General features: G+C 51.7%; 1 protein-coding gene across 2 annotated transcripts in view; it reads right to left on the reverse strand.

Moving 5' to 3' along the window:
- The window catches only part of LSAMP (limbic system associated membrane protein), a 984,979-nt gene that overhangs the window by 82,883 nt on the left and 889,317 nt on the right, over positions 1-12,779 (reverse strand). For both annotated transcript variants that reach the window (XM_075334897.1, XM_075334898.1), the window contains exon 4: positions 12,397-12,531. In XM_075334897.1, the coding sequence (XP_075191012.1) occupies positions 12,397-12,531 (135 nt within the window). The remainder of the gene's footprint in view (positions 1-12,396; positions 12,532-12,779) is intronic.

Below are 12,779 nucleotides of genomic sequence, written 5' to 3' on the forward strand. Positions count from 1 at the left end.
ACCACATTTCTTTTGCCAAACGATGCAGATTTGGAGCTGAAATTTTTATACCATATTCCTCCACCCTATCTACACCTCCTTCCAAAAAACGCATCAAAACACCATTTGGTTTTGATGCACCAGGAGATGTAGATTTGAAGCAGGAATATGGTGTAAAAATGTCAACACCAAATCTGCATCTCTTGGCCAAAAAAAGCACAAAACTGGTTTTGAATCAGTTTCAGTGCGGTTTTCTGCCAGGAGATGCAAATTTAGTGCTGAAATCTGGTGAACACCTTTCAGCACCAAATTTGCACCTCCTGGCAGAAAACCGCACCAAAACAGAGTCAAAATAGTTTTTGTGCATTTTTGTGCAAGAGATGCAAATTGGATTCTGAAATTTTTACACCATATTCCTGTACCCAATCTACACATCCTGGTAAAAAAAAAAAAAAAAAATCGCATCACTATCGCATCAAAACCGCATGGTGTTTTGATGGGTTTTTTTGCCACAGGTGTAGATTGGGTGCAGGAATATGGTGAAGAAATTTCAGCACTAAATCTGCATCTCTTCACAAAGCAAATGTGGTTTTCTGCCAGAACATGTGGGTCTGTGAACTCAGTGACCTCATCTGAGGGGAGGTCACTCAGTTCAATAAGGTCACCTTAGATGAGTTTACCTGTGGTCACAGGTGCTGAACTGTGGGAACCTCCAGCTGTGACCACAAATAACCTGAGTGACATCACCGCTCATTGTGCAGCTCAGGCTCTGCCTGAATCCCACAGCGGGTGGTTATGTGCTATCGTCACACTCTGTCATCTCAGATGTTACAGAGCTGGAACCGTAGTGGGACCTTGTGTAGATTACGTCAGATTTGGGTGTATTGGGGGTTAATAAATTGGAGAAAGAGGGTGCTGTTTCGTATTTTATTTCAAATAAAAGATTTTTTGGGTGCTTGTGTTTATTTTTCTTCACTGACAGATTAGTAATAGTGTGGGGTCTCATAGACGCCTCCCATTACTAATCTAGGGCTTAGTGGTAGCTGTGAGCTGTTATTAACCTCTTATTACCCCAATTGCCACCACACCAGGACAATCGGGATGAACCGGGTAAAGTTCCGGGATTGACACATCTAATGGAAGCGACAATCCTGGGTGGCTACAGGCTGCTATCTTTAGGCTAGGCGGGCTCAATAAGCATGGGTCTCCCCACCCTGAAAATACCAGCTCTCAGCTGTCAGCTTTATTTTTGCTGGGTAACAAAATTTGGGGGGACTCCATGCTGTTTTTTAACATTATTTACTTAAACAATTAAACTCGCATGCGGTTTCTCTTTTTTGATACACAGCCAAGATAAGCAGAAGGCTGGGGGCTGCAGCTTGTAGCCATATGCTTGCTGGGTATCATAATATGGGGGGACCCTACAACAATTTATTTATTATGACACCAAATTAGACACACAGACAGAGTCTTTTATTGAAAGCAGTTAGACACACTGTCACACATGGTGGGAGCATGTCTGAAGGCAACCAGAGATGCGAGGACTGCCAGTGGGCGGGGGAAGCAGTGCATATGTATAAGGATAATGAGCGGCCCCAGAAGTAGCGTTACAGCCACACAGAGACTGTTAAGTATAAAGTGCAGGCTCCTATCCCCCTATCTCTTCTACCACTATTTTTGGGTCCCCATACACTGGTGTCTGGCCAGATGCCCAGAATAAATTTCGGACTTGAAGGTGGGGGGAGGGGGGGTTAAACCCGGTTGGACACGCCGTTCCCAGGTATTTGCAAGTCCATCCATCACTAGTAATGATGAAATCTGCACAAGCAGACACTGAACAAGCAGGGAATCTACTGTTACTGCCACTTTAAATCAAAGTCAATGCATCCACATGTAAAGTGACTTCTCGGCATGATGGATTCCAAACCAAGACCACACAGATCCATAAGCTGGAGACCTCCGATCCTTATCTTCTGTATACAATTATTCTGTCTCTTCCTGGTAGCTATGAATCCCAACCGCTCTAAATTATCAGTCCCTTAGATAACTGTATGATTGTACTCACACTACCGGCATCAACAGATAGTTTTATCTCAGCCAGAAATGATGACTTGTAGAAAGACCAGGAGAAACGCTGTAGTTTTCTTCTAGAATCTTGTATTAAGTACAAAGTAAAGGCAGGTGAAAAGGAATAATCTGTACAGGGTTGTAGACATGTGTCTCCAGCAATGGTTCCTCTCTAGACTAAACTGAGGAGGAAGGGAGGAGCATTCTATACAGAAGCCAACTAAGGGAGGAACATAGGGACAAACTTCATACAGTCTAAATCTACCTAGTAACAATAAGGAATTTCCTGATAGGAGGAAAAATATGCAATGCAAGAAATATATACAACAGGTTGTTCCCATTCATGGGACACAACAACAATGTTTCTAGCTCTGGGACATAATGAAGCATGGCTATTCCTGTATGTGGTGTATGTCACAAACCACCGGGGGGGGTCACTCAGAAATCCCCCGCGCTGGCTACCAGTACGTCACAATCGGGGGGTAACAAGTGGGGGTCACCCCTCCTTTATACCTCCCGACCGACAGACAGAGCACGTGACGCGCTCTCTAGCGCCCCTCTTATAGTCAGGCCAATTATGGAATTGCCCGACAATAAGCAAGGAGGCCGCTATACTACTTATGCCGATTATTGAAGGGTCCCCGGTGAGAGTAAGGTATATATTCCCCCGACCTCCGCGGGCGGAATATATAAAATCTCCCCGAATCTCACTGGCCTCCCCACAACAATCCTTGGCACAATTCGCTGCCACCAACCGATTTACGGTAACTATTAGCCGAACACACAGACGTGGGATTCAAGATCGAGATAACAGAACAGCCCAAGATTAATTATATAATTTAATCAGCCTAAAGCACACTAGAAACTACAATATATACAATAGGGAATCTACAGAATATACATATGTCAGAGTACAGTTACAATCAAAGCATGGGTTACAAACAGGCATACACAGTTCCAGCAGTTACCTTGTTGCGTCTGGCCACAGGGGGGCGCTGTACCCAGGTTTCTAGGATCCTTCCCACAGATGTTTCCTACACATGCCCCCAGCGAAAGAACGCTGGAAAATGGCCGAAGTAGGGTTATCAACCTGGGCAGATCCAGGTCCCCTCCTACCTTAGTGACCTCACAGGGAAGCACTGCCACTCCCCCTGCATGGATCAGAATTATCCAGCAAAGGGGATATTGGCCATAACTTTGCCTGGGAGCGTCGTAGGCGGACGCCAATGCTCTCATTGTGACAGTTATGAATTTAGCTACAGAACGAGGGGACTCATGACCTGTCTGCCAGTTCCCCATTGGCTGATATCACGCCTGGGGCATTTCCCAATGTCCTGCTCCCATAAAAAAGGGGGTGCCGGCATCGTCCACATGCGGAGACACCATTTTTATGGTTGCCATATTTATCGGAAATATGGCTTGCGAGATATGAACCATTTTTTACTGGAGTCGTTCTGTCTGGCTACTTCCATAGCCTTGCTAACTAGCTAGCAGCCCCCACTACAGGGTCACGGCAGGGAGTCATCCTGTGTCCATTGTCCCTAAGCCACCTAATTTCCATATCACAGGACATGGCCATGGGATTTGTTGCTAAACCAGTTGTGTGAAGGAAAGGGGGGGTGACACCAGGAGAGGGCTTCCTGACATACTTGAATATCATGATTTATCGTCATATCTCCGGATTTACCTCACACCTCCCCCCTTTTGAGGGCGCTAGGGGGCAGCACACTCCGGTGTTCCCCCGTGCGCCCGTCCGCGACCTCTCCTTGTCGGGACAGCCCGTCTGCGTTACCGTGGTCACGGCCCCTTTTGTGGCGAATGGTGAAGTTGTATTGCTGGAGCGCAAGGCTCCATCGCAACAATCGCCCATTCGTCCCAGAGACGGTGTGCAACCAGCTGAGGGGATTGTGGTCCGTCTCCACGATGAAGTGGCGCCCGTATAGATAGGGTTGCAGACGCTGCAGGGCCCACACTATGGCCAGGCACTCCTTCTCCATCGTGGAATAGGCAACTTCCCTTGGTAACAGCTTCCTGCTCAGGTACAAGACTGGGTGCTCTTGGCTCGCAGAGTCCACCTGGCTGAGCACCGCACCGAGGCCGAAGTCACTGGCGTCGGTCTGTACTACAAACGGCCGCGTGAAGTCGGCTGCCTGTAGCACGGGCGGGCTGGACAGGGCGTCCTTTAGGGCCCGGAAGGCTGTCTCGCAGTCCATTGTCCAATCGACTGCAGAGGGCAGCTTCTTCTTGGTGAGGTCCGTCAAGGGCTTTGCCAGGCTACTATAGCATGGAACAAACCTCCTATAGTACCCAGCGGTCCCCAAGAAGGACATCACCTGCTTCTTGGTCCTGGGGGTGGGCCAGGATGCGATGGCTTCCACTTTCTCAGGCTCGGGCTTCAGTGTTCTCCCACCTACCCGGTGACCGAGGTACTGGACCTCGCTCATGGCCAGCTGACACTTTCCCGGCTTGATGGTCAAACCTGCCCGGTGGATCCGCCTGAGCACCTGTGCTAGATGCTCTAGGTGGTCCTCCCAGGTGGGACTGAAGACGGCAATGTCATCCAGGTACGCGGCCGCGTACCCTTCAAGTCCCTTGAGCAGGGTGTTGACCATCCGCTGGAAAGTGGCAGGGGCATTCCTCATCCCGAATGGCATCACCGTGGACTCGTACAGTCCAAATGGGGTAATAAAGGCAGAGCGTTCCCTGGCCTTGCGAGTCAGGGGGATCTGCCAATATCCCCGGCTCAGATCCATGATGGTCAGGTACTGAGCCCCGGCCAACTGATCGAGCAGGTCATCGATGCGTGGCATTGGGTACGCATCGGCGACCGTGACAGCATTGAGCCCCCTGTAGTCCACGCAGAACCGAGTGGTTCGGTCCTTCTTAGGGACGAGGACTACAGGCGAGGCCCAAGCGCTGTTGGATGCCTGGATCACCCCCAGCTTCAGCATCTCGTCAATCTCCTGGCGCATGTGTTGCTGCACCTCCAGGGAGACCCGATATGCTGAACGCCGGATCGGGGGATGATCCCCAGTGTCCACGTGATGGACAGCCAAGTCAGTCCTTCCGGGCTGGTTGGTAAACAACCCCCGGAAGGGGAGGAGGGTGGCCCACAGCTGGGACCGTTGGTCTTCCAAGAGCTGGTGGCCAACCTCCACATCCTCAATGGATCCGCCTGCCCTAACCTGGGCTAGCATATCCAAGAGGGTTTCCGCTTCTCCCTCCTCGGGCAGGTTGCACACGGGGAGCGCACATGCCTCCCGCTCATGATGTGCCTTCATCATGTTCACATGGAAGGGCTTCCGCCTTCCACGGGCAGGGTCCAGGGTGACCAGGTACGTTACAGGGTTGAGCTGCTGGTACACGAGGTATGGGCCTTCCCAGGCTGCCTGAAGCTTGTCCTGTGGTACGGGGACCAGTACCCACACCTTTTGACCCACTTGGTAGGTCCTCTCACAAGCGTTCTGGTCGTACCAACGCTTCTGATCGGCCTGGGCTTGAGCCATATTGTCGTGTACCAGTTGCGTCAAGGCCTGCATTTTGTCCCGGAAGCGCATGACATACTCGATAACCGACACTCCAGGGGTGGCCAAATCCCCTTCCCAAGCCTCTTTCACCAGAGCCAGGGGGCCCCGCACACGTCGCCCGTACAGGAGCTCAAACGGTGAGAATCCTGTTGAGGCCTGTGGAACCTCCCGGTAAGCAAATAACAGGTGTGGGAGATACCGCTCCCAGTCACGCCCATGGGAGTCGACCAACATCTTAAGCATCTGCTTTAAGGTGCCATTGAACCGCTCGCACAGGCCATTAGTCTGTGGATGGTACGGGCTGGCCACCAGATGTCGCACCTGGACTTCCTTACAGAGGGCCTCCATCAGCTGGGACATGAATTGGGTCCCCCGGTCAGTGAGCATTTCCTGGGGAAAACCCACTCGGGAGAAAATCTCCAGCAATGCGGTGGCCACCTTGTCAGCCCGAATGGACGACAAGGCCACTGCTTCTGGGTACCGGGTGGCATAGTCCACTACCGTCAGTATGAAGCGTTTCCCGGAGCTGCTGGGGATGGCCAGCGGGCCGACCAGATCCACAGCCACCCTCCTGAAAGGCTCATCGATGATGGGCAGAGATACCAGTGGGGCTTTGGGGCGTGGCCCCGCCTTCCCCACTCTCTGACAGGTTTCACACGAACGGCAGTAGGCAGCCACATCGGCCCCCATTTTTGGCCAGTAGAAATGCTGGTTCAACCTGGCCTTGGTCTTAGCGATCCCTAGGTGTCCGGCCATCGGAATCTCATGTGCGATCCGCAACAACTCCGTCCGGAACGGATAGGGTACCACTAACTGTCGGTCCCTGGGCCACGCCTCCGGTGAACCCTGCTGGACCGTGGCCCGGTACAGCCGTCCTTGGTCCCAGACCACTCGCTCCGGGTCCGAGTCCGAGGGAGGCTGTGCCGCCTGCTCCTTAAGAGCTTTCAGGCTGTCGTCAGCCTCTAACGCTGCCTGAAACCCCTGACTAGATGTGGCCAGAATCGACGAGACTGTCACATCTTCAGTCAGTACCCCGGGACCTGTGTCCTGGCCTCCACCTGACTCGGCTGCCACTTGGTCAGAAGGGGAAGAGCTATCGGACCTCCGGGAGGCCCCTTGGCTTCCAGCACTCCCACTGCGGGTGACAGCGGCCACAGCCGCTGCGACCGTGGGTCGTGCCTGCTCCTCCTCCGTTCCTGACCAAGTCGCCGGTTCAGGCAGACCTACCTGGCTTCCTGACACCCCGGTTGTGGGGGAACCATGCACCGAGATCTTACCTGGGAGCACTTCCGCTCCTGGACCGGCCCCAATCTCACCTGCCTGTTCCCCCCCTGCAGCAACAGAACCCCGCTGTGAAATCTCTGGGGACCCCACATTTGCTGTGGTAGCCCCCACCCCACACACTGGTCCTCCCCCTGCAGCACCCTGCTCTCTGCTTATCCCTGCAGAGGGCAACAGATCCCAGCTCACAGGCTGGTTACTTGTAGAGGCATTGTCACACCTTTCTCTGACCCCCTCCCCTGTCACAGCTGCAGCTGTGTGTGTGTCTATGGTGTCTATGCAAGCAGAAATATCAGAGTTCACTCCCTCCTCCCTTACATCATTCATAGATAACACATTAACATTGTCCGGAGGCATGTCAGTACGGGCTGAAGGTTCAGCCCTTGGTTGGGGCCCAAACTGGGAGGTTATCTGCCCCAAATCTGTCCCAAGTAGCACGTTTGCAGGGATCCGATCAGTTACCCCCACCTCCCTCACCCCTCGCCCTGCGCCCCAGTCCACATAAATGTCAGCAACAGGCAGCGCCGGGTCAGTGCCTCCAATCCCGGAGACAGCGAGGGTTTTTCCAGGGATCAAGTCTTGGGGGGACACCATCTCAGGCCGCACCAGAGTCACCTCCGAGGCGCTGTCTCGCAGTCCTATGGTCACAGACCGGCCGACGGTGACAGGTTGGAAGCTGTCCAGGGACCTACCACCACCCCCACCCACACAATACACCTTGGGCGGCCCTTGGGACGGGGACGGAGCCGGGGCCTTGGGACGCTGAGGGCACATGGCCTTGAAGTGTCCCGGTAGGTTGCACTGGTGGCACCGTCTTGGTTCCGCCACGGGCCTGGAGAGGGGAGTTGAGGGGGACACCCCCTGCAGTCTAGGGGCAGGTGGGGCAGTCGCAGAATTCATCTTACCCCCTCTCCAGGTGCTGCTGGTGGCCGCTCTCCTGGCCTCAGGGGCCCGGTTGTTGGTGTAGTCATCGGCAAGGGCAGCTGTAGCCGTGGACCCCTTTGGCTTCTGGTCTCGGATGAACTGGCGGAGATCCTCAGGGCAGTTCCACAAGAGTTGCTCCGTGATGAACAAGTCCAGGATCTCCGGTCCGGTGGAAAGCTGCAGGCCTTGGGTCCAGTGGTCGGCAGCTCGGGCAAGTGCCCGCCGGTGGTCAGCCCAGGAGTCCTTTGGTCCCTTCTGTAGGCTCCGGAACTTCTTGCGGTAGGACTCTGGAGTGAGGTTGTACTGTTGGATCAGGGCCCGCTTGATGGTGTCGTAGCCCTGATCTGCCTCAGCAGGCAAGTCCCCAAGGACATCCAGGGCCTTACCCCTTAAACGGGGGGTCAGGTATTTGGCCCACTGGTCCTTGTCCAGATGGTGCTGCAAGCAAGTCCGTTCAAAAGCAGTCAAGAAAGAGTCCAAGTCTCCATCCTTCTCCAGCACTGGGAAGTCCTCAACACGGACCTTTGGAAGTTTGGTGTCTCGAAGGTCACATGTGGCTGATGAGGGCCGGAGCTGAGCTAGCTGCAGCTGGTAGTCACGGTCTGCCTGTCGCTCTCGCTCTTCACGCGCTGCCTGCCGCTCTCGCTCCGCAGCCTCACGCTCTGCGTGCCGCTCTGCCCTGCGCTCTGCCAGGAGTTCCTTGTAGCCCTTCTGGTCTCCAGCCTGGAGAAGGGCCATAGCCATTTGAAGAAGGCTATCCGAGCCTCCCAGGCTCGGTGGAATGGCACGTGGTGATCTGCGGCACGCTGCAGAGCTAGGCGATTCACTGTCCCTTTCAGAGCGGAGGGCTGGCATCTGGCTCGTTGAGGAACCTTGGGTGAGCTCCTCCTCATCTTGTCCAGCAGTGCCAGGTTGCGCAATGTCCTCGGCAGAACGGTTTTCTGGCGTCGAGCTCCTGGAGGACTCGTGGGCAACCTCCTCATTGCTGTCCACAGCACCGTCCTCCCTCTCTTCGGCTCCTGCCTTAGCATTGGCCAGTTGCATAGCTCTGCTCCTGGTGCCATCAGCCATTCTTGCAGACTTTTGGTCACTGACACAGAACTGACACCTGATGCCTCCACACACCTTACAGTATCTGCACTCTGACACTCTAGTGTTGAGCTAGTCTGAAGACCCCAGCAGCCACAGCTGCTGCAGGCAGTCTTTAGTGTCTGGGAGTATGGGTCTCACACTCACACACACTATTATCTCGATCCCACCGCTATGCCACCAATATGTCACAAACCACCGGGGGGGGTCACTCAGAAATCCCCCGCGCTGGCTACCAGTACGTCACAATCGGGGGGTAACAAGTGGGGGTCACCCCTCCTTTATACCTCCCGACCGACAGACAGAGCACGTGACGCGCTCTCTAGCGCCCCTCTTATAGTCAGGCCAATTATGGAATTGCCCGACAATAAGCAAGGAGGCCGCTATACTACTTATGCCGATTATTGAAGGGTCCCCGGTGAGAGTAAGGTATATATTCCCCCGACCTCCGCGGGCGGAATATATAAAATCTCCCCGAATCTCACTGGCCTCCCCACAACAATCCTTGGCACAATTCGCTGCCACCAACCGATTTACGGTAACTATTAGCCGAACACACAGACGTGGGATTCAAGATCGAGATAACAGAACAGCCCAAGATTAATTATATAATTTAATCAGCCTAAAGCACACTAGAAACTACAATATATACAATAGGGAATCTACAGAATATACATATGTCAGAGTACAGTTACAATCAAAGCATGGGTTACAAACAGGCATACACAGTTCCAGCAGTTACCTTGTTGCGTCTGGCCACAGGGGGGCGCTGTACCCAGGTTTCTAGGATCCTTCCCACAGATGTTTCCTACACATGCCCCCAGCGAAAGAACGCTGGAAAATGGCCGAAGTAGGGTTATCAACCTGGGCAGATCCAGGTCCCCTCCTACCTTAGTGACCTCACAGGGAAGCACTGCCACTCCCCCTGCATGGATCAGAATTATCCAGCAAAGGGGATATTGGCCATAACTTTGCCTGGGAGCGTCGTAGGCGGACGCCAATGCTCTCATTGTGACAGTTATGAATTTAGCTACAGAACGAGGGGACTCATGACCTGTCTGCCAGTTCCCCATTGGCTGATATCACGCCTGGGGCATTTCCCAATGTCCTGCTCCCATAAAAAGGGTGTGCCGGCATCGTCCGCATGCGGAGACACCATTTTTATGGTTGCCATATTTATCGGAAATATGGCTTGCGAGATATGAACCATTTTTTACTGGAGTCGTTCTGTCTGGCTATTTCCATAGCCTTGCTAACTAGCTAGCAGCCCCCACTACAGGGTCACGGCAGGGAGTCATCCTGTGTCCATTGTCCCTAAGCCACCTAATTTCCATATCACAGGACATGGCCATGGGATTTGTTGCTAAACCAGTTGTGTGAAGGAAAGGGGGGGTGACACCAGGAGAGGGCTTCCTGACATACTTGAATATCATGATTTATCGTCATATCTCCGGATTTACCTCACAGTGTATTTTACTATTTGCATCTTGTGTTCTCCACCTATGTTCCTGCACACAATGTGCTGCGCCCTGCGCCTCCAAATGCTGCAGATGGATATAATCAAATTTGTCTTCCCCGGAGAAAATTTGTCACTAACTCTTGGAGCCAATTAGGCAACTTTGCCTCCAGCTCGTGTTACATATTAACTGGAAAAATAGAAACCTTCTGTGACCTTCACAAATAGGAGGCCTTTACAGCAGCTACCTGACCTCGCACGCTAACTCTATTAGTAATGATTTTCTTTTTATTTAGAGTTGTCTAGAAAAAAAATTGGCAATCACCGAGGAGCAGAAAACAAGACACTGAAGATAATAAAACGTATCAAGTTATACATGATGAGTCTCAACCTCCAGTTTATTATACGACAAGAATAAATGGAAATAAATAAAACGCCGTCTTCTTTCAAATCGACCCATTCTTGTTAGGAGGGTTTACAGATGATCAGTCATTAATGGGATCCTTTATTATACTCCAGAGCTGCACTCACTATTCTGGTGGTGCAGTCACTGTGTACATACATTACATTACTGATCCTGAGTTACATCCTGCATTATACTGCAGAGCTGCACTCACTATTCTGCTGGTGCAGTCACTGTGCACATACATTACATTACTGATCCTGAGTTACCTCCTGTATTATACTCCAGAGCTGCACTCACTATTCTGCTGGTGCAGTCACTGTGTACATACATTACATTACTGATCCTGAGTTACCTCCTGTATTATACTCCAGAGCTGCACTCACTATTCTGCTGGTGCAGTCACTGTGTACATACATTACATTACTGATCCTGAGTTACCTCCTCTATTATTCTCCAGAGCTGCACTTACTATTCTGCTGGTGCAGTCACTGTGTACATACATTACTGATCCTGAGTTACCTCCTGTATTATACTCCAGAGCTGCACTCACTATTTGCTGGTGCAGTCACTGTGTACATTATATTACTGATCCTGAGTTACCTCCTGTATTATACTCCAGAACTGCACTCACTATTTGCTGGTGCAGTCACTGTGTACATACATTACATTACTGATCCTGAGTTACCTCCTGTATTATACTCCAGAGCTGCACTCACTATTCTGCTGGTGCAGTCACTGTGTACATACATTACATTACTGATCCTGAGTTACCTCCTGTATTATACCCCAGAGCTGCACTCACTATTTTGCTGGTGCAGTCACTGTGTACATACATTACATTACTGATCCTGAGTTACCTCCTGTATTAGGCTAAGTTCACACATCCTGTGTTTTCAATCCGTCAGGTCCGTCAGCAACGGATCAGTCATTTTCAAGATGTCAACTGATGCAACTGATGTGTTTTTCACAGGATTCCTTTCACAGGAATCCTGTGAAAAAACGGATCAGTTGCGTCCGTTACATCCGCTGTGCGTCCGTTTTTTGACGAATCAGTCATGATCCGTCTGTGTTTGGGACAGCCCAGTGGGCGTGCCAAGCATGCTGGGCATGCTCAGTAGAGCATGACGGAATCCTGCGCTGGATTCCGTTGTAAGACGGATTACGACGGAATCCAGCACCATAGACATGCATTACAAGCTTGACGGATGGCGACGGATTCCTGCGCGGCGCGTTAATTTTGACGGCCCGAAAAACGTTACATTCTGCGTTGCTCCCCGCTCGGCGGTCAGTCAAAAACGACGGACCGCGACGCAGCGGATGCAACGCAGGGTCATCAGTCGCAATCCGTCGCTAATAGAAGTCTATGGGGAAATACAGGATTCCTGCAAAATATTTTGCAGGTTACCGTAATTCCCCAAGGCGACGGATTGTGACTGATGCAAAACACAGGATGTGTGAACTTAGCCTTATACCCCAGAGCTGCACTCACTATTCTGCTGGTGCAGTCACTGTGTACATACATTACTGATCCTGAGTTACCTCCTGTATTATGCTCCAGAGCTGCACTCACTATTCTGCTGGTGCAGAATGTGTTACATTTGGGCTGCAGGAGCTGTCAGTGCCTCTCCTGCTTATCTCTTCTGTCTCCTATTGGGCACAATACTCACAGTTCACAGTGACCCGGACTTGCTTTACATCAGCTGAGGCTACTTCGTTGGCCGCCTTGCACTCATATTTTCCAGACTGTTCTCTTGTGATCCCCTGGATATCCAGATATTCCTCTTCTCCTTCAAAGTCTCTGGCTGCAAGAAAGTAAAAAACAAATGTGTGCATGAGCAATCCATCTATTATTATTGAGCCACCAATGCAGGAGGAACAGTGAGAAAGACATCACTGTGGTCCCTAAGATACAACTGAAGGGCTGGAGTGTGGTCCCTAAGACACAACTGAAGAGCTGGAGTGTGGTCCCTAAGATACAACTGAAGGGCTGGAGTGTGGTCCCTAAGATACAACTGAAGGGCTGGAGTGTGGTCCCTAAGATACAACTAAA

Source organism: Anomaloglossus baeobatrachus, chromosome 2, assembly GCF_048569485.1.
Source record: "Anomaloglossus baeobatrachus isolate aAnoBae1 chromosome 2, aAnoBae1.hap1, whole genome shotgun sequence".
NCBI lineage: Eukaryota > Metazoa > Chordata > Amphibia > Anura > Aromobatidae > Anomaloglossus > Anomaloglossus baeobatrachus.